At 41.3% G+C, this 22,460-nt stretch overlaps 1 protein-coding gene across 2 annotated transcripts; it reads left to right on the top strand.

Annotated features, from left to right (window-relative positions):
- Positions 1-10,015: 10,015 nt before the first annotated feature.
- eda (ectodysplasin A) lies at positions 10,016-22,283 on the top strand. Of its 2 annotated transcripts, none has more exons than XM_085422323.1 (8): positions 10,016-10,469; positions 17,125-17,224; positions 19,237-19,275; positions 19,512-19,682; positions 20,004-20,038; positions 20,165-20,216; positions 20,729-20,853; positions 21,196-22,283. In XM_085422323.1, the coding sequence occupies exons 1-8, from the start codon at positions 10,143-10,145 to the stop codon at positions 21,457-21,459; spliced, it is 1,113 nt and encodes a 370-aa protein (XP_085278449.1). In that variant the 5' UTR covers positions 10,016-10,142; the 3' UTR covers positions 21,460-22,283. The 2 variants fall into 2 exon arrangements, with proteins under 2 accessions (XP_085278449.1, XP_085278443.1); XM_085422317.1 differs by having other exon boundaries at positions 20,729-20,859.
- Positions 22,284-22,460: the final 177 nt, after the last annotated feature.

The raw sequence follows: 22,460 nt of genomic DNA, 5'->3' as shown, positions 1-22,460 counted from the left end.
TGGTCATTGCTCTCCAATGTCGCACTCATGTTTGTGTAGAACCTTGTGCAAAGTATTACTTCTATGCGATACTGCAGATTTTGATATTGATCCAATAGCAAGAAAATATACAGCCATTACTGCTGATACCAATATTAATACCAATGCTTTAGACTTCAAAAGGCAGCATGTGTGTCATGATTTATGAATCATCATCAATTAGCCAGATTCTGAGCACATTTCCACCACTAAATCACAATAATTTTTCTTTGCCACAATAATAACACACAATAAAACCAACCTTTCAGCTTTTCATGTACTTTAAAACTAGGTTTTTGTGGAGACCCAAAATGTAAATGAGCTTGTTTCAAATGCACATTGGGTCAAGTCCTGATGTTTAAACGTTATATAGGCTATAAATTAAAGAGGTGTGACCGTTAACACAAAATGCATCAGACATTTTTCATAGTGCATGTTTGAGGTATATTTTTTTTCATTTCCAAAAAATTATTGTTTAACACCAGTCAGTGGGCAACATACTGAACTTACCGGAGAAAAACAAAGTATTGATCCTATCATGCTAGTATCAATTCGATACCAGTACCAGTGTTGGTACAATGGATGTTTGGATCAGTCCACTCACCTCAGAATACCCCTCAAATCACACAGATCTGCACTGCTGCAGATCAACCATCCATCCATTCTAGTATCTGTTGAAATAAAAGTGCTTAAAATGTCCACTTTAATTCTTCACTTTATGGCTAATGACTGTAAAATCTAAAATCAGATTATATGTGAATCATACTAATGTGAATGACGTTTTCAGCATAGTTCTCTGAGGAGTTGTTATCATAACAGGATGATACTAAAGTGGTCCCTGTATGATATTCAGCCCTGAACAAAGGGATTTGAGCAGTTAAGAGACTCTATCAAATTTACAGTTCAAAGTGTCACGAGCAGCATCACTATCATTGCTCATTGTATCTATGTTGGTTAGAAAGAGAGTCAAAATAACACTTCAAAAAGTAATTTGTTCATTTCAAGCAATCAAACCTTTGCAGCTTCTGCCAGGGCATTTTAAACTCTTGCTCTTACAGTGTGCTGAAAATAACTTCTTTGTGTGTTTTTCTCTGGTGGATGGCCTTTTCAGAGCTTCCATTTGTATTATTTTCTTTCTTTTTTTGAGCCTGACCATTCAGCTGTATGAATGGAGGAATGCAGTTGTATTGTTTAACAAGAGCCGTTTTCAAGTGAAAGCATTAAAGTTATTTATCTTGTAGAGTGCAGGTAAACTCACCCTGTGTGGGAAAAAATGTGAACACTGACCTGAGTAAACTGGTATTTTTCTTCCCAGCAATCACTGTGCAGCTAAGAAAGAATGCTGTGTTGAGAATAGGAGTGAAATTTAAGGAGATAAACAAAAGTGCCCGTGGTTGATGAAGAGGACTAAGGTCACTCGGTCTCAGGAAATGGAATGCCTCACATAAAAGAGTTGTAAACTGTCATGACATGATATCACAGAGGATTCACTGAAGTCGAATCAAGGGAACGAAACTGGTGTCCTCTACAAAATATTATTTCCATTCCAAACTGAAAGGAAATCCAAGCAAGTAAAACACATAAGACAGGGAGAAATGAATGAAGAGGGTGGCACAGAAAGAGAGACGGGAATGTAGATTACCTCTGGGGTCACCCCAGGTGTGCCTCTTGATCATGCTGTTGGTCTGGCTTAGAGGTTTTGATAAGGGTAGTGAATGTTTATTGAAGGTGGCAGCCTCACACGAGCCTCAGAAACAAACAGCGCGGAAAACATCCAGGGAACAGAGAGGCAGTAAACCATCATCCTGGCACGTATAAAAGCTCATATAAACATGTACCCCACTCATATTTCACCCCTTTATTGGACTCGGCTTCCCAGCATATCCAAGATACACAAGTGTCTACAAGAAGATAGTCTAAATTATATCTCTATCGCTGTACCTGCTGTGGGTTACTGAGCAATCTGATGCCTAAAACCCCAAAACGTAAACACTCCTCTGATAATGGAGCTGGCAGCAAAGCATGAAGAATCTGAGTGGGATAATAGCTCACAGTTTTGTGATTCATATCTCATGAATTCTTTCCGGTGGCATACTTTTCACTGTCGTAACATAAAAACACAATAAAAAAAAGGGCACTGAGAAACTTCGTTTTTTTGATATATATTAAAGCTGTATGTACGTTTTTACAAATATAGATGTGCACCTTTCTATTTATAATATTCATTCCAATCTTCCTATATGTAATGCATTCAGTATACTTCAAAAAGCTTAGAATTGAAAGAAAGTAGACCCTTTTTACATTTTAAGGTTCTATGTATCAGGACATAAGAAAACATTATCTAGTACTTAGCAGGTCTTAAAATTAGGTAAACACAACCTCAGATAAATAACAAAACATATTACAGTGTCATTGATTGATTTCACAAAAATTAGGCCAGAATGCAGAAGGGATGTGTGAAAAAATGCATCCATACCGCTTTCATAGGAGTTACGAGGGTAAGTAGCAGCCAGGTGCTGCTAATCAAATCAAAGTTTGCTGGTTTAGCGTGTTCAGCGTGTGTTGCCAAGGAACAATGCCAAGGGAGAAAGACATCAGCAATGATGCTAAGCAATTGTTGCTACCCATCAATCTAGGAAAGGTTATAAGGCTGTTTCTAAATGATTTGAAGTCCATCATTCTATAGTGAGAAAAATTATGCACAAGAAGAAACATTCAGCGCAGCTGCCAATCATCGCAGGAGTGGGCGTCCTGGCAAATTCCGCTCAAGGTCAGAAAAAGACAAAAAAACAAAAAACAAAAGGTATATTTTTAACTCTACAGGCTTCGGTTAGCATGTGAAGTGTTAAAGTTTGAAAATCCAAAAACATTCAGCTCTGCTCTCTAACAGAATATGGCAGCACACTTAGGTTTGTTTGGCCATAATGCACAATGCCAAACACTGCATATCAGAGCAAACACCGCATACTAACTGCCAAGCACGGTGGTGGAGTAGCAATTATGTGAGCTTGTTTTGCAGCCACAGGACCTGGGCACTTTGCAAACATTGAGTTGACCATGAACTCCTCTGTATATCAAAGTATTCTAGAGTCAAATGTGAGGCCAGTTATCTCAAGCACAGCAGTAAAACTACGACAGAATAACTGAAATAGGAAATAATCACAGTGCTGCAATGGCCCAGGCAAAGTCCAGATTCCAACCCCACTGACAGGCTGTGAGAGAATCTTAACAAAGCTGCGCATAAATGAATACCCACAGACCCCAATGAACTGAAGCAAGAATGAAAAAAGAGTGCGAGAGACTGACAAAGAAAAGTCACAGAGAAAACAGTAACTTTTGCTTTTTTTTCAGGTCTACAACTATCAAATGTATGACTGTTTAGGGATAAAAGGGCTCTGATAAACGTACCACAATACCTACGGAAAAAAAACAGGTAAAAGCTAACTACCATTTGGTGAACTTTATTGATATTTAGAGGCGACTGTAGATGACAGTATTAGCCATACACTCCTAATAACTAACAAACATGTTAAACATGTTGCTTTGTTAATTATTGATTACATTAAAAAGTGAACAGTTGTGTTAAATCGTACACTCTATTTTCATGTCCATAAAATAGTTATAAATAAACACCGGAGCATCTTCCACTCTGCACTTAATGTGACATGAGCATGCTGCATGTTAAGCTGATCTTCAGTTTTTTTTAATAATAACAATATACTAACACTATACTAACACAACAGGATACTCAAAGAGGGCTGACCTTTTCATCTTTTTTTATCAAAACATCACATTTTAATATGCTGTTCAAAAAATTACAAGAGCTCTTTCTGATCAGAGTACATCAAGTCAATTACTATTCTGGGATATTGAAATGTTAAAAAGTTTTAACTGCTTTAGTGTTTAGTGAAACAAGCATACAGAGGTTGCACATGAAATCCTGGGATGCATTGTCAGACCCTACGCTGGTGCGGTGGGTCCTGAGTCACTCCTGGTGCACGACAATGTCCGGTTTCATGTGATGAGAGTATGCAGGCAGTTCCTGGAGGATAAAGAAATCGGTGCCACTGACTGTCCCCCCGGTTCGCCTGACCTAAATCTAATAAAACACCTCTGGGGCATTATTCTTCAGTCAGTCCAGCGCTGCCAGGTTGCACCTCAGACTGTCCAGGAGTTCAGTGATGCCCTGGTTCAGATCTGCAAGCAGATGCCCCAAGACACCATTCATTTTCTCACTGATCAAATGCCCCACTTTGATTTCTAGGGTGTTTTTGAATTCAGCCCCTTGTAGGTTGATCATTTTCATTTCCATCAAATGCTGTGGCATCATGTCATTACTAGCACATTACCCAGTCCTTATCATTATAGATATCCAGCATGATTTTTCCCCACTGAAATCTGATGTGTTTTCAAAGTGTTCCTTTCATTTTTTGAGCAGTTACTCCTTAAACAACAACACTTATAGCCAAAAGTTGCTTTTAAGCACACAAATTCCATAAAAAATGTACATACATTTCAGGTGACAAAATTCCAATGTGATTTAAACTTCCACTTTGTGATCATGTAATCTTTAGAAATGCAGAGAAAGAGCATAGAGCTTTACATTTGTGTTTATTTCCTTTATTATGTATATGGGTCAACAATAAGGCATACTTAGTACCTTTCAACAAAATGCTTTAGTGTTATTGGACGCAACTTTAATGTTGAGTTGTTTCTTGCAGCAGTGTGTCTGTGTGTGTGTCTGTGTGTGTGTGTCTGTGTGAAAAAACTCTGAGAAACACACTCTGTGACACTTTCCAAATGGCAGAGAAATAAAGTTAGTGAGTGAACATAGTGGAGCACTGAGGGGCGAAAGAGCCAGATAATTCCATTGGGAGAGATGAAAACTTGAGCTAAGCTGGAAAGAAACAGGATTCCTAATGAATTCGAATGGTGAACTTTTTAATGTGTCAGCCTTGTGTTCACAGCTTGCTCTACTTCCCTTTAAGTGTCCAAAGAAATAAATGAGAGCTATAAACTACAGTATTGTGCAAGTCTTGAGCCACCACTCATTTCTTTGTCTTTTGCTAGGAAAGAGTTTGTAGAATTCTAACAAGCTTAAAAGTCAATAATTTGATATGACTGTGTTTATTCTTCAACACAGGCTGAACTTTCTTAAGTAATCTTCAGGAATAGTTTTCCAGGCTTCTTGAAGGACATTCAAAGCTCTTCTTTGACTTCTGGTCAGTTTTCTCTCAAGATGATCCCACACTGCTTCATTAATGTTGAGGTGCAACCTCTGGGGAGGCCAATCCATGTATCCCTAGTGATGCACTAAACATTTTTCTATCCAAGTATGCTTTCATTGCACTGGTAATGTATTAGGGATCGTTGTCATGCTGGAAAATGAAGCCACTGCCTATAAGACACTTTCCAGATGGTACTGAATGGTGGATCAAAATATTATTGTGCTCATAATTCAATCGATTTGGAAACCATGACCATGAGCCTCCAACGTGTTTTACAGATGAATCTAGACCCTCATGTTGTGTCTCTTTTCTGACCTCCTTTGGATTCCATAAGACTCGTTGATACTGATTTTCCCAGTCCAGTTCTTGTGTAATTTGGCATACCTCAACCTTTTCTCCTTGCTTTCCTTCATTATGAATGGCTTCTTGACAGCCACCCTTCCACTGAGACCAATTCTGATGAGATTTTGGTGAACAGCAGTTGGATCACCTTAATGGTCAGAGGCATTCTTAGTCTTGTGTCAGGGTTTTGCTGGATTTTTCCTTTTCTTAAATATATGTTTTATAGATCATTTATATAGTTTTATAGTGCTGATAAGTCTTCATTTGGTCCAGTCCATTGGTCCAGTTTCCTTTTTAAAGATAGTTTTTAGTTCTTCGAGCATCACCTTGTTGGTGCAAAAATACTATTTTATACCTGTGAAACTGGTATTTTTCATGGATTCAACTAAAGAAATTTGTACAAAAACAATAATATTTTGAGAAAGGCTGCTAGTTAGAAAGTATCTAAAGATACCATTTAACCTCCTAAGACCCGAACTCTTCCACGACATGCATTTTTAATTTCTCTTTATATTTGGGCATATTGGGGCCCGATGAATGTAAAAACAAAGAATTACCTGATTTTTTTTTTTTTACCTTATTTTGTTTTTAAGAAAAATAAGAGCCACATATGAGGATATTCGTTTGAAATTTTGATAGAACAGTGGCAGTATAATGTCCTCGTAAGTGGATATCAGGCCCATGTAGAACAAAATTGAGTATTTTAGTCTAAATAACCCAAAATGTGATGTCCACATATGTGGACGTCAGGTCCTAGGAGGTTAAAATTGGTTATTTGATAAGTTTTCTGGCAAGGTTAGACACACCACTGGCTCATTCCTTACGTTATGTGCCTCTTTTATGCTTAATGATTCATGATTCTGTGTTATGTAGTTTAAAAAACATTTATCTGAAAATGGTCAGATACAAGGACTGGACTAAAAATGAGTGGAAATGTCAAAAAAAGACAAAACAAACTTTTGCCACTGAACTATTCCTCAATACCACTAAAGATTAAAAATCCTCTGAAGCAAAATATAAAGAAACGGGGGGTGACTCAATACTTTTGCACAGTAGTGTACATAGATTATATGAAGTATTTTTTAAATAGTTTCTTTTTATGCTGTTCTCATCTTCTTTTTCAAAAATACTGTTTAAGATCATGTTTGATATCAAACAGCATATAAAACTACAACATGAATTGCTATAAAAAGACTAATCAACCAATGATGATTGGTTAATGTATAAGAATTTCTAATAATTTAATATTCTAGGAGAGTTGGATTGCATATCCTAATCTTCATTTTTTATTTGTAAAAGTCTATTTTTAGGGAGAGTGCAGCATTTTTAGAATGTTTTTAGATTTTAATGTGATAGCTTTTACTGTACAGTTTATGGGGTTTTTTGTTGTTGTTGTTGTCTGGATTACTTCATATGTAATAAATATCTATTAAAAGAGTTAGTGAATTTCTGTTAATACTACTACTTTGCTGTATATGTCCTTTGTTGCATGCCATACTCTCCTTTCTCAGTCTGTGTTTCCTGTCTTTATCTACTCTGTCCACATTTAATAAAGGTGAAATGCTACGAAACAATAAAAAAACAAGTCCTGTTAATGAATAAGTCCAAATAGCATTGTTTCCCCTGAACACCATTGCCTTCAGAAAAGACACAAAACAGCATTTTGCATGCTAAAAAGGCCACTAAACTCAAGCGATTCTTTGTGGAATAAAAAAAAAAAATCAATTAAGTTACTCACACCGGATTGGTACTGAACTGCACACAGCAGTCAGCAAACAGAAAGAAAAGGAAAAAGAGAGAAAGGTAAAGGAACAAAAGCAGCACAGTACAAAAAGACCAGAGAGCAGGAGAGAGAGAGAGAGCTCCAATCTTGATAAGGACTCTTAAGATAGACACCCACAATGCGAGTGGATGAATCATTGTCCGGGGAAATGGCAGAGATGGTCCAATTTACTGGAGATTTATAGGTAGGAAATCAAATGTCACAGTATATCAATTAGTCAAGGTTACACCTCTCCAATTCAATGTGCAGAAACAGCAAGTCCTTCCTGAGAAGGTGATGTACGTGGTGCAGAGGTCCAAAACAATTTACGCGTGTAGTGGCATTATACTGCTGGGTTTGAATCGTTTTAGCTCAAATTTGAGTCCTCCTAATAGCAAATGAAAGTTGATTTGAATTTGCGTTCTTATCAGAGGACTAGAGAGGAACTCTTCAGCCAAGAGCATCTTCCAGCAGCCTCCCAGAGCCACAGCCCAACTGCTCAACTCTCCGTGGCAAAATATAAGAGCGCCTATTCCTTCTGTAAAACTCTATCATCTGGCAGGGAAAGCCTCTAAATCTTGTTATAAGCTCAGAGAGGATAGAGTGGCACACCATTTATGAATGCCGCATTGAAGCCCGGGGGACGTTATACGAATTACTCCTGCTCTTTTCAATGCCAAAAAACCCAATCACGATAAAACTGGTTTCATTTGTCACAGGCTTTAATGTTGAGTTGTGTTGTCTGAAACAAGGCAGGGGATAGAAGATAGGCGCATTGAGTTGAGTTTGACCTTTAGCTAAGGCCTCCTCAAAAGCAAATAAGTTTTTTTGTTTAGTTTTTAAATAATGCAATAAATAACCTAGGGGAATCCTTCATATACATTTATATAGAATAAAAAAACATTTTAAAATGTGACCATTTGTCTGAAAATACAGGAAGTGCGTGCCCTTAACTATTCCAGTCCTAAATCATCTGCTTCTAAAAGTCATTGTGCGTGCTGCTTGGATGAGAAGCGTGGCAAACGTGCTTAGGCTGAGCCCTCAGTCACAGCTCCTATGAGGGTTACTTTGAAAATCTTTCTCTCTTCAATTTCACTATCGTATGCTAACAATGAGGAAATGACTTCTCAGGAGAGAAAGGGGATGATGCTGAGGACACAATCTCAGAGATGCTATATGAGGCTATGCAAGATGTATTTACATGTTAATATGCAACTTGCATGGCGCTGGGTTTTTTTTGTTTGTTTGTTTCTTGTTTTGTTTTTTTTAGTTCAACTTTATGAGGGCACTGGAATGCAGCGTTATTGATTTATGGCTTGGCAATGCTGCCCTTCAGTGGCAGCTGACTAGAATCACTTTTTTTTCTCCTCTAGATGAGCTGGTGAAAGGAAACTAATTGTGCATGGGGGGGAAAACGTGATGATATAGTGGCAGTGGGAATTGGCTGAACCAAAAGAAATACAATAACAGATTCTTATATTTGTACAGTGGTAAACTTCACAGTAATATATATAGAGAGAGTACACAGTGATGAAATACCATTCATTGAAATTCCAAAAGCCACTTTTCATCATTATTTAGCCTGTAATATCGAGTGAGACCTAGTATGAGTCTCCCAGCCTGAAAATGTTTACCTCCATATAGGTCAAGTGCACACAAATGTCAGGGTTTGCCCCAGTGAAATAAAGACAGATGTTTGGCAGCAGTTGCCCGGAAAACTAATCTAACGAGGTGATCTATCAGCCCTCCGAGTCTCTGCCCTGCTTAGGTTTCATCATCCTGGGGCCCGAAGACGGCCAGATTCACAGGCTACCTCTGGTTCTTGGAGATCAAAGTGTCGAGTTTGGATTTTGAAAATGTGCAAACCACAAAGCCCACATTCAGCCTAGTTAAAGCATTGTTCTCAGCGGGCATTTTTGTAACACAAATGTCAAACCGTTCCCTGGATCCAGCCGAATGACACATGTTTAGATTATTTGATGGTGTTGTACACAAAGTGACGCTGACCTCACCGTGACACCGACTCCCTTCCAGGCCCACTATCATAATGTTGAGCCTGACAGAGTTCAGATGCACTAACCTATAATCAGATAATTTGTAGAATGTTTAAGAACATAATTTGTACTACTTTTCCACTCTTTGATGATTGCAGTGTAACCATCAACCGCTTGTTCTCTTTCAATAACAATACCGGGCAGTATTTTCTGAATCAGTTCTTCACACAGGACCACCACTTCATGTGCCACCCACATAACAAAACCAAGTGCCAAACAAAGCAGGCCAGTGAAAAATTGCATGTCCAAACCCCTAAAACACATTTTTAAAAAAGCACACATATAAACATTATACATTACACCGGTGACAACCCCCCTTTTCCTATTCACACTCGGGTAAGATATAATAAATCACTGAAAGAAGTCCATGAAATAATCACACAACACTGAACAACAAACATAAGAAAAGAGCGGGGGAAGAAATTCTCACATCTTTGTCTCAGAGGCGTTGCAGTAGCTCCTTCTCTCCATCGGGTGTCGCTCAACCACTGCACCTACTGCATCCACCCCCCCCCCCCCCCCCCCCCCCCCAACCTCTGGGCTGCTAATTGCGCCGGACCAATCACAGGAGAGGTGGGCGGGTTTCCATTGTTACTACAGATACTCCGAGAAGTTTGCACCGACCTGCTGCAGCTGCACCTATGAGTCTCCATGTAAATGAATAGCCGCGGCCCGCGCGAGACAGACGAGCCGATTATGCCGAGATAAGGAGCATATGACTCGCCCCTCCGTCCGATAATGGCACGCGATGGTTCATCCGCGGAGGATTTCCCGGACAAAGTGATGCCCATAGCGGCTCCGTGCACGTGCAGCAAGAAGTGCAGGAGTCGGAGCAGCAGCGTTGTGTTCCTGGGATTATTCCTGCTGTCGCTGACCCTTCACGCTGTCACCCTCGTCTGCTATTTGGACCTTCGGTCCCAGGTCAAAAGGGAAATTATTCACCAGAAGCGGGACTCAGTGATGACACTGGCGGGGAGTGACCTGGCTGACCCGGCGGAGGTGCTCTCGCTCAGCCACCCAGTTCGACTGGACTCCGGCAGCAGCCGCGGAGGAGAGAGTCGTGAGGTAAAAAAAAACAAAGACTTAATGAAGAGACACCGGAGCTTCTTTAAGGCGACATTGTTGTCATTCCTCACGCGGAGGCTGTTCGTGTTCATTCACCTCCGCTCGGTCCTCCTGTTCCCGGTATCACGGTGTCAGGTTTTGTGTCTGCGCTGTTACGGCATGTTTCTGGGCAACTCCTTTTACAGTAGCCTGTCACGGCGTTTTATCAGCTCAGTTTCCAGACAAGTATGTTTTTTGGGGTTTTTGTTTTTGAAAGGATGGATTTGCGCCCCCGTGTGCGTCATTCCGCCTTTCTGGACTGAGACGCGCTAAAAGGTGTAGGCTTTAAATCTTGTCACCTAGCCAGTGTCTCTGGTTCAGGTAAACACATCCAGGGTGGGCATAAGTTGAACAAGAATTAGGGCAGTTGTGGTTCCGATTTTTGCCTTTGTTGAGTAAAGAAAATCCTTTCTTTCATTTATTTATTTTTTGTGGGGGGAAAATAACTTTCAGTAAACTCATTGATTAATATAATGGGCGAATTATTTATTAAGTAAAACTACATTTTAACCCAATTTGACTCGGTCCCAGAGCAGACAGAAGTCCAGTACTCAGAACTTAGGCAACCTGCCCAGCTGGAATCGCAGAGGCAGGTCAGGCTATGTGCTGGAGCAGGTGGACAGAAAATTAACTGGATCACCAGCAGGTGCAAAGCCCAAGGGCTGATGTAAATTCATCAGGACTTTAGATGAGGGTACTTGGTACTTGGAGCAAAGCCAGCCCCACTTCTTGTGTGTTTTCTTCCTTGGCAGCAGGGCTGACTGAACGGTCATTTGTGTTGTCTGTGGCTTTTGGCAACAACCCACTAACCACTAAGAACACCACCACACACACACACACTACCTCCCTAATTTCATCAGCACAAAAGGCCCGAGTGCACCTCTCAACTTTGCATTGCTTGCTCAATTAGCTCATATGTCAGCAGTTGTGTAACCTTTTAACAGAGAAAATTATATTCTGTGTGTGGGGGGGGCATTGGCTGGACATTTAGTTGTGCAGAGCTGTCAGCTGGATAACCACCCAGAGGAATTCAAGTTATCCAGGATGGGCGCATTTATTCCTCAGTAGGAAAGATTAATGAGATCCATTGCTCATATTTGGATTTGCTCCGTTAACATTTTCCTTTCATGAGCTCAGCCTATTAATTTAGTCCTCTGTGTGTCCTCTTTGCTAAGCTTATTTTAGATAGTAGTGGTTTCCTCCAGTTAAAGCCGAGTGAGATGGGCCTGGTATTTGGCCCAGATGGTGACGCTTCATGAGGTGAAAGACTGTGGCCCAGCTGTAAATATTTAACAGTGCTGTGATGCTGTCCTTGCCAGATGTCTGCATTAAACAACTCTGATTACACATCCCACAGTTTACATAGTTGGAGAAACAGGAGCATGTGGCATTTAGACGCAGCAGCCACACTTGTTAGCTTTTCTGGCATTTCCTTTGAAGGATCTTTCTTCTTCTTCTTCTTCTTTTTTGGGGGGGGGGGTTAAAATTGTTTATTGGATTTTTCACACAGCTCTTCATCAAAGGCACTTCAGGAGCATTGGGGAAATTTCACGTGATGGCCAGGTATATACAGACAAGTATAACCAAAAACATGAGATGCCTTGAGAAAGCTAAAGCAAAGTACAGTAACGTCAGGTCCATACCAACACAGGCCAGCTTTCCAACAGCATATATGATACAGCGAGGCTCTGTTGTCACGTAAGTGCAGTGCTGCAGCCTCCGTTCAGATGGACCTGTTTTGTGGTCGAATTGTGTCTTGAAAAACCCAAGCGGTGTGGTCTGTCGGCATGTAAAAGCAACCTTAACATCCGGCCATTCAGCAGGGCTGGTCAGTGTCAAACAAAACTAGAGAGCGCCAACGCATTGGCATCACACCAACCGTGACGCCCAGGTACAGAGTGGTTGCGGCGTTAGTACGTAATACTTCATACATATGAGCATAACCACACCTGTCTTTGAAGTCAGCCTTAATGTTGATGTCAGCTACACACCTGTGGGATAGCGACAGAGAGTCTTTCTGATAGGTCCCACTGCAGTTGTTGTGTCAGGAGCAAATTTTGCCACAATGAATTAATGAAAAGATGATTTTATTTTTTAAATTTTTTTTGGTTAGTTGAAGTCATGATATCAAGGAAGAATAAAGTTGTTTGAAGTGAAAATCAGCTGTCTTAGCACTAAACTAGTTTTAAATGATATAAATATATTTATTCTTTTCTTTTTCCTTCTACTCTTAAGTTAGTTTTTTTGTTTCTTGAATGTTTAATCTTGCCAACACTTGTCATTTTTTCCACTGAAAGAAAACACAAGTAGAGTTATTACTGAGGCTTGGCCTTCTCTTTGCAGTTTCTTTTTGCAGATGCACACCTGATCTGAAGGTCATGATCGTGGCTAAAACTTCCAGATAAGAATCTTGGCTGTACAAGCCGTGATACTACAAGTGTGTAATCGGTTTCCAGAATCTCTCCCTGAACAGGGGAGGAAAGGCCTGTGAGGTGATGCGAGGCGAAAAAAGAAAATAACCAAAAGCTATCAAACTGAGTTCAGACTCTGTGTGGGACCATTTGTGTCTCCTTGGATGTTTTACAAAAAAAAAAAATTTTATAATCTTCATTTTCTCAGATGTAAGCACAGTATTGGAAACAATATTGTTTTGCAGACAAAGCTGGCACTGTTTATAGGTCTTAAGAGATCTAAACTATGCAGTCAAACCACAAGTGGAAATATGAAATGTTTGGTAACAGAAATTCATTTAGTTTCTTTGGAAACAGTTAAATTTTGAGCACTAATTTAAAAGCTCTCACTTTTTTCAGATCTTTCTAGCTGCTTCTTAATGAGTCGATGATCTGTTCATTTATGATCTGGGCCCACAAAGTGAACAAACAGTCGTCACCTCACCAGTCGCAGTGGGTATGCCCGTGAGCAAGGCAGTAAATCCCAGCTGTCCAGCAGACCCCGCATAGTTCCCAACAGTAAAAAATCCCCTTCCCAGGTGTGTGTGTGTGTGTGTGTGTGTGTGTGTGTGTGTGTGTGGGGTGGGGGGGGGCGCTAAAATCTGTGCCACAAATGTGATGTAAGGCGAGCGAGAGCAAGTGTCTCCCTCAGTCAGCCTGACCCTCGTTCACCTTACAGCAGCGAGTGAAATGTAATAAACGTCCACAGAAACATTTCAAAATGTAAGCTCAGAGAGCGTTTTACTCTTGAGCCTAACACTTTTCTTATAGCTATTATATGAAATAATTTTCCTCTCTGATGTATGCCTTTAAAGTCCCCCCGAAGAACAGATGCTAAAACATCTGGAGTCTAGTTAACGGCTATTAAAAAAGTCAGTTTGATGGGACGCAAAGTCCTCAGCAGCGTACAAGCTCTGGGGCGCCCGGGTGGGCTGTCACCCACATCTACTTTAATTGTGACCGCTGCATAATTGGTTAAAACAGCAGTATCGTACATGCGCTGAGAGCAGGTCGACATATCAGGGATCAATCAGCGCAGACATAAAAGCACAAGTCGTGAGAGCAGAAACGTCAGAAATGGCGAGGCTGCGAGCGTTTGCTCCGTATAAGCTTGAATCGTCTTGACAGACAGATGGCGTAGACGCCCAGTAAAGATTGAGTCCAGAGTTGCAAACATCCACCATAATAATAAATTCTCAAGGCCTTCTCAGCACTCAACAAGGAGTAGGTTTGCCAGCGAGTGTTGCAACAATTTGAAAAGTGATTGGCTGCTGACAGGCTACATTTCCCTTAGGTTGAGCTCCACAGATTTTCAGATGACAATCTATGCATAGCGTTATTAAATTACCCAAGTTATGGTTAAAAACACATGGCCTTTCAAAGAGCGGGCTCTGATACGGGCTATGGGGAGGATCCTTTTCTTTAAGTGATATTTAAGAAGAAAACGCAAAGTCGCTGTCGGACCCAGGAGTGCACATCACAGGAATATTAGGTGTAATCAGCTCTCAGGAGTATGCATGCCACTGAACTTGGTAATGCCCATTCAGCCAGTGATGGGCATGTAAATCGCAACCACACCCAAACAGCCCTCAGTTTCACCGTCTCAAGCTTTGCAACATCAAATTTTCAACTACAACTTAGCGGCCACTAACTGTTATTGACTTTGCAAGATTTACAGACAACGCTGCAGCCAGAAAGTCTGTATTTGTGGAAAACTGTGAGTAAAAAATGCTACTGGAGACCTGCAGCATTTTATTTCTTGCATTACACTTGAAATGCTGCAAATGTCAAGGACCTTTTGAGGCTAACTGGTAAGAATATATGCAGTTTGTAATAGTAAGTGTTAATAAGGCAAAAAAAGGAGTCTTGTTATCCCAAAATTACACATCCCTGGGGTGATTGAATTTTAGTCATATCCTCACGAAGCAACAGGGAATCTGCGCGCAACAGCAACCCCCACTCTTTGAAGATTTGAAAGCCCTCTAATTAATAGCATTTTTTTCTCCCCATGCGCTGAAAAAGAATGGTTTACTCAATAGTTGGCACTTGGCATACATACCAACACATTGTCATCCTGATTTACTGTAACTCTGCGTGCCTTTGAAGGGTACGAAGGCTGTAAATGTTGTAATGAAGTGAAATGAAGCAAAAAAGGGCGAAAAACCATTTCTCATAGTCATATAATGGAAGGAGAAGAAGAAAAAAAAATCACTTTGTTGCCTTCATCTAAAGTACGATGCGCACCAGTTTGGTAGTAGCCCCGTAGACTGCTTGTTTGTCTTCTGTCGTTCTGCAGGGGCTTAATCTCGGGCCAGAAATTGGCTGTTGAATCGTGTTTGGCTGTCAGAACAGAAGAAAGTGTAACGCCATATGGCTGAATATACACCACAAATCCTTTGAGAGGTAAAAGCTAGCCCCCCCCCCGGTATGCCAACAGCTGGAGAGGAGATGTGGAGGCACCTGCGCACCAAATGAACAGCAAACGTTGCCGCTCGCAGGAACATCTGGAGGTCTGCGCGCCGATAATCTGTTCCAACACACAGTCCTCCATCAAGCTGGAATTCCCGTGCTCGTAAGGTCAGACACAGCTGGCAGCTGGTCAGGGATGTAGACGCTAACTGCGTCGAACTTGCCTAACACAGTCGGTGTCAGGTGTTTGACATGATACATCTCATCCCCCATCCAGAGGGGGGGAAAAAAGGAGGGTTCCCACATCTGAGACGAGGTATAGAAGAAATTCGAACCATAACTTCTTTTCGTGTTTTGCAGCGGCTCCGCCTTGTAAAGGCCCACAAAAAGACCCTGGGAGTTCACGCTGCTTTCAGGAGGAGGAGCTTACTTGTCATCGCGACTTAATAACGATGTTTACTCGAGTGTCACAGATGGAAACAGGGAATATATCATCCTGGGCACTACTGGGGTAGGCCCCCCAAGGAAGGCCAAAGTGTCTGTCGGTAAGCTTGTCTGCTTTGTTTCTAAGCAGTAAGGCGAGCCGATACGTGGTTATTTATTATCTTTTGATCTGTGCTAAGGTGCCGCATGCGTCACTGCTTTGGTAGATGTCAGTTATCCAAACACCGAGCAGATGTCCAGCTCTCTACAAGCTGTCTGGTTGTCAGCAATGGAGGGCCTTAATGTCTCGGGCTATTACTTTTTATTTATGCTGACACCCCAAAGTGTGACCAAAAAGCTGTCTCGTTTACTGCGAGGCCTGATGAAAAGAGTTGGCTTTGGGTGGTCTCGTTTGTGTTTTCAGTGCCAGTTTTTGAGTTTTTTTTTTTTTTGGGGGGGGGGGGGGTTTGGTTTTTTTGTTGTTGTTTTTTGTTTTCTGGGAATCCTCCAAAGATGTGATCACAAACTGGCTGTTCAAACAGAAAGCGACTTGGAGCAATCCATATTTTAAACTCTAAATCCTTAGAACGAAACATTGCCTTGTCAGCACCAGACACGTCTCGAATGTCTTACAGTCGGGTCAGTGCGTCCTACTGAGTTCATGTGAATGTAGGTCGACCAGAACCAGTCCCAGATGAACAAACGTGCGGTTTGTCCCGCCGCTCACTTGCCCATGGGAACAATCCGCCGCTGTAGTGCAACTTCCCCTGTTTTTAGGGATGAGCTCAGACCAGACCAGCTACATCAGATCCTTTTCCTTTGACAATTTATTTTGTAGCTTATTCATGCCAACACTGAATGGGGCTGGGACCAGGTGCCATATGAATGGGTATTGCTCTCAGATTAACCGCAGTTCATGTCCTCCTTTTGTATAAAAAGGTGAATTTTAGAAGCAGTCGTGTCCAGGTGACTGTCTCAAACGTCAGAAACTCAGACAAAAGTGACTTGGGTTACAGGATGCGTTACAGCCCAAATGGGACAGACAATGACTTGGCCGCATGTGAATGTGCTGGCTGACAATCTCGCATCTTTTCAACTGCCCCAAGTTGTGTCTGTGCAAACATTATACCCCCCAAGAATAGAAAAGGCCACTTGTAGCAAGAGTTTCGCTCTCAAAAACTTTGTAGCATTCAGCCCTTTTGTGTTGGGTTCACCGAATTCATCTAAGGTGGCAGCAGCTGGTAACAATAGGCGCAGCGTGCTCAAAAGATGTGGCACCTTTTTCCATGCGTAATTTTCCGTCTTTAATGATATTTTCCTTTGTGTCCCACCAGGAGAAGTTACTGTACAGAAAAGCTGACTTCCACGGCACAGAGGATAACAGGGGCATAACTCAGCGAGCGAAAAGAAGCCCCGGCAAGGAGCCAGAAACAGGTGCAGCCCTTTTTTTGCGTGTGTTATGAGCATTTGACATCCTTTAATACTATTGTCTCTTTGATCTTTACGCCTTGATACACAAGACTGTTTTTTGCCTCCTAAGTTGGTCTTCTGTTTTGTTTTTTGTTTTTGTTGGGGGGGTTTTCAAGCACATCATCTATTTTCCATTAATCATTAAAAAAAGAAACTAACTTTAGCTCTCTGGTTGCACCTACATCAGTTTGTTTTCTGGATATGTACTTGGCAACTAGCGAGTCAACTGTTGAGCAATGTTTTCTGTAACACGCATTTGCTTGAACAGGACTCAATTAAGTGTAATTAACTGGCTTATGGTAGGCTTAGAGGTCTTAAATTTTGCAAACTGTTTGCTGATGGTTTCTCACTTTCTTTCTTTGTGTGTGTGTGTGGAATTGATGTTTTATTGATTTGTGCTTACTTAACAAAGCAGCGCCACCGCATAATGTTGCCGTGTTTATAGAGCGAGAGATTCAATGGAATGGGATTGATTATTACTTGGATGGCAAACAAGGACAACAAGGAGTTTGGGAGGGCTGCACCAATTTGAAACAGACAACGAAGCCCGGGTCCCCCCCAATCCCCTGCCCCTCCACTAAAAATAACATTACGTCCACCAATTTTTTTTTTTTTTTAATTTAAAGTAATTATTTTTTATTTTTCTTATTGTTTGAAGCTGTCAGCAAAGCAGTTATGTACTTTGGAGTCCAGCTGTGTTATCAGTGACATTAATATCGCAGCAGATGACAAAAAGCATACTGACTTTGTGAGTCATTTTCGAGAACCCGGCAACCATGCGTGAGCATAGCTTTCATTAATTCTGCTGAATTGATTTATGCTAATCAATAGCTCCGTGGTAAACCATGTGGCCGGTATGTCTGAATTTGCTTTTGTAGTTTGTTTTTTTTTCTTTTTGTTTAGAATCTGCACTATGCAAATAAAAAAAAGGAGAAAGAAAAGGGAGGGAAGCCTTTGAAGTTTCACGTCTGAGTGCAACAAGTGCAGCACGATCACAAGGCATTCCAATGTCTGTCTCGTGACACTGAATACTTGGGGGCAAGTTTAGTGATTGTGTTTAAATTAGAAGAAAAAAACTCACCTTCGAGACTTTATACATAAATCAGTAAAGTCCCGAGCCTCTAAACACTAATCATTCCCAGGTCTCTCCTCTGCTCTTAGCGCACAGACAAAGGCTTTTGTAATCTCAGCCTTAGATGTGTGTGTGTGTGTGTGTGTCTCCTGTGTTTGCACATGTGTGTGCGTCCTCGGCACTCCTAACGGGCACCAGATTCCAGATAGGGCTGCTCGTTAAGAGAAATCTATGCGGATGCATCCAGTCATTTAGCCAGAGGAGAAACACTGGCCATATGTTTGAGGGGGGACTCAAACTGTGAGGGTTTAAGGTTAAATGGCCTTTGTAGTTATAATGACATGGTAAACACAAGAGCAACCGAGACAGCTTTTTGAAAAGGATTCTTCAGCTGTGCGCGGCACATATACGTGTGCGCGCACACACCCTCTTGCAGATGCAAACATTGAGAGTGCTTTCAAGCACTGACATAGATGCCCCACCAACATCCGTGCATGCACATCCATACACATGGTTGTAAAGGAGGAGACACGCACACACACAAACACACATGCACACACACACACTTTCATCTGCATTCTCCATCTGGGCTTAATTCAAAGAAAAGGATTTTGGCAGGATAAAGTATCTCTCTAATGATCTTCTCCAGTTCCACTGCCTGTGAATGCTTAAGGCACTTGTTCATACAGAGGAGGTGAAACCACACTTACAAATTACTACACTACAAGATACCACAGACTGACATACCTCCACTCTAGTGTTCAGTGCACACCATCTCAATCTGTTATTTCAGCCTATTTAGGATACCTACATGGAATGATCTGGATGCTCGATGTGTCATTTGAGATGATAATTGTTGAAGAGGGCATTTGAAGCTTAATCACGCTGCTTCGGTTTCTTTCAGAATCAACTGGAAAGGAAAAAAGGAAAGAGAAAAAAAGAGGTATGACAAAATCCGGCATACGTTTCTGTTATTATGGTCATTCATTTGACTGTTATCTGCTGCACGTTTCTACAAATGCACTTGAGAAGTCATCCAAAAACCGCCTTAACTCAAAGTGGGCGACAAGCTTTCAGTATCTATGTAAATGTAATACTTGCCGGCAAATTAGTGATTTGTGGTGATTTATAATTAAAACTAACTTGAGTGCTAACCGTTTATTCCATCTTTCTCCACAGTGAAAAAAAGGCCTGTGCCAGGACCACCTGGCCCTCCTGGTCCCCCAGGTCCACAGGGGCCACCGGGTATCCCTGGAATCCCAGGTATTCCAGGAAGCAATGTTGTGGGACCTGCAGGGCCTCCAGGACCTCCTGGGCCACAAGGACCACCAGGCGCTCAAGGTCCAGCAGGTATATAACTTGCATCGAATCCTCCTCAATAAGCAATACTCGAGCCAGAGAGCTTGAAAACGAGCAGAGAGATCCTTTTCTTAGATTACAGTTATTTCCTGTATCCAGACACTTTCCCACAGCAGAATGGGGCTCAAGTTGTCAAAATTGATTCACTCATTGCTCGCACTGTGAGAGTTTCTGGTGCAGGATGTCAAACATTGTGTGGAGCAGAAATGATCTATCTTTAAACTATGCCAGAGTTTGTTTTCTTTTAATCATCCTCTCACCTCGGCAGTGCAGAGGCCAGAATTTGAACACGTCTCCCTCTTGCTCTTGCAGGGGTTCCTGACAAGGGCAAAACAAAGGAATTCCAGGTAAGAGTATGTCACCGTTTTAAAATTTTGCATACAATTTTCTCCCAGTCGCAGCTTCTGGTGAAACAGCTGTTCTCCTGTTTTACGTGAATTTGGATTAGTCACCAGAGATCTTTTGTCTTCCAGCCAGCAGTGGTTCACTTGCAGGGGCAGGAAACTACGATCCAAGTCAGAGAAGGTGGGTGCTCAGTCTACGCTCATTTAGTCACAAAGAACAAAAAAGCATGCATAATCCCTGCCATTGGTTAAACACAGAGTTCTGGATGTGTGCTAATAGACGTGCCTGCTAAACCTCAGAATTACAAGAGAAAAAATATAAACACAGTAGATTGTTGACATGCAGTGAATGTTTATACTTGAGATCCAGCATGCCAGATTTGGTCATTTTTAAGTATTTCTGTGCTCACCAAGGATTTTCTATCCAGGGTAAATGTTACTGCCAGTTTTTACCCATAGCACTGTGTAGGATTATAGACATCCTAAAGTTATCCTATAGCCGTTTTACAATCTGGAATGGTAACTCATACTCATGTTGCATGCTAACTGATTCTGATTATCCTTCATCACATCACAGGTAAGCATCATTAGCAGGTTTATACTGTGTGTCAATGCTGAACTCTGGTTGCAGTTAAGCTCTGCTGAAAGCAGTTTATGTTGACCCTCTTTGTGTGTTTGTTGTGACATGTTTAGATCTGTCTCAAGGCATCCTTAAGAATTGGAAGATGGTGTCCATCCATCACCGCGTGTTTAAAATGCACTCTCGCACTGGGCAGCTAGAGGTGCTGTTGGACGGTGTCTACTTCATATATAGTCAGGTAGAAGTGAGTACGGTCCTTGACGTAACTCTTTAAATTTACAGTTGATAGTCAAAAGAGCTGGCAGTCGTTCTAAAGCTAAGCTCAAGAATGACAGAGTTGACCTGTCTGCTTTGTTTAAGCATATACATGTTACCTTTTTAATGTAAGATGTATTTCTTTTGCCCTTTCCCTGTGGCTAAATGTGAAGCTTCATAACTCATATTCATGCTGGCTTCTTTAATATTGCAGCTGTTTCAGCTTTAAATAACCCCTGAAATTATCATGTGGAGTCGTACACACTTTAAAGTCTTGTGATTTGTATGCCCCCCTCCTCCGCCCCCTCCCCGCCCCATTTACCAGGTGTACTACCTCAACTTCACTGACATTGCCAGCTATGATGTGATGGTGGACTCCAGCCCATTCCTCCGCTGTACTTGCAGCATTGAGACGGGCCAGCGCAAATTCAACACCTGCTACACGGCTGGTGTGAGCCCACTCCGCGCTGGCCAAAAGATCTATATACGCATAGCTCATGAGTACACACTCATCAATATGACCAACCACACCACTTTCCTGGGAAGTGTCAGACTTGGAGAGGCTCCATCTGCTGGACAGAACGGATAACTGCACAGTCACCAGCACCCACCCCCAACCCCCCCCCCCCCCCCCCCGATGCGTAACCAAAAAGCAGCAGTCACGTTAGCCCAGAATCACACTGCCTGTTCATCCTGCCTGACGTGGGATTGACACAGTAATTTAAAAGCCTATGTTTTGCCTCTGTTTAGAGGGCTGGTAAAAATTGAGGACGCCCCTTTAGTGACTTTTGTTCACTTTCACAGATATCTGTATTCAAATGAACCAAATAAGACAACTTCTGCTGCCCTTTACTTTAATTTTGCGCAGAGATCGATGAACCAAATGTTCTCATCAGAGAGAAGTTTCTATTTGTAGTCGCCATTTTGTACCGGCAAAGACGGGATCTCTCTTTAAAGTGAGGAAGGACACTGTGTTGATGTATACTAAGTGCTGTTGAATGATAATCTTGTATCTCCAAAAAAACAAAAAACGCTAAAAATAGCTAAAATAGCTATTTGAAATGTTTTGTTCTGGGGCTTTGTTGGCCTTTTTTAATTCATTTGAATATATTAACATTTTTAAGAAAATGAAAGATGATGCAAATGTTCAACACAAGTATAAAAGTATCTATGCAAAGTAAAGAAAATCCACTAAAACTGGAGTTATAAGGTGTTCACAGAGCAACAGCACTATATATTTTGCGCGCATTTGCACTACAACATCCCTGCAGAATATCAGTGATATGTTTTGTTACAGTGCTATTGTTTAGTTACCTTATGAATGAATCCATGTAGAGAAATGATAGTTGTTAATACATGTCTGTACATACTGTATATAAAATGGGATATACTTTTGTAAATGGAGTTGATTGATGGATTAAAATGTTTCATTTTCTGTCTAAACCATTCGTCTCTTGTGTTTGTGCAGCCAGTGGTATTAATTTAAAAGGTTACAACTTCTCTTTCATATCGGACTGAGCTGGCACGAGTACTGACAAGAACAAATGATGCTCTGCGAGCGAGGCCTTTGTCTTTATTAAAATGTGGCTT

This window comes from Rhamphochromis longiceps, linkage group LG2, assembly GCF_057381845.1.
Source record: "Rhamphochromis longiceps isolate RC_006_pf linkage group LG2, R_longiceps_female_GT1.1, whole genome shotgun sequence".
In the NCBI taxonomy this organism is placed as follows: Eukaryota; Metazoa; Chordata; class Actinopteri; order Cichliformes; family Cichlidae; genus Rhamphochromis; species Rhamphochromis longiceps.
Note: the sequence above shows the minus strand (reverse complement) of the source record. Positions and strands in the feature narration are given on the sequence as shown.

Coding starts and splice junctions, on each gene's coding strand:
- eda (XM_085422317.1), top strand. CDS start 10,143: ATGGCACGCGATGGTTCATCCGCGGAGGATTTCCCGGACAAAGTGATG. Junction 17,225..19,236: donor CGGCAAGGAGCCAGAAACAG/GTGCAGCCCTTT, acceptor GGTTTCTTTCAG/AATCAACTGGAAAGGAAAAA. Junction 19,276..19,511: donor AAGGAAAGAGAAAAAAAGAG/GTATGACAAAAT, acceptor CTTTCTCCACAG/TGAAAAAAAGGCCTGTGCCA.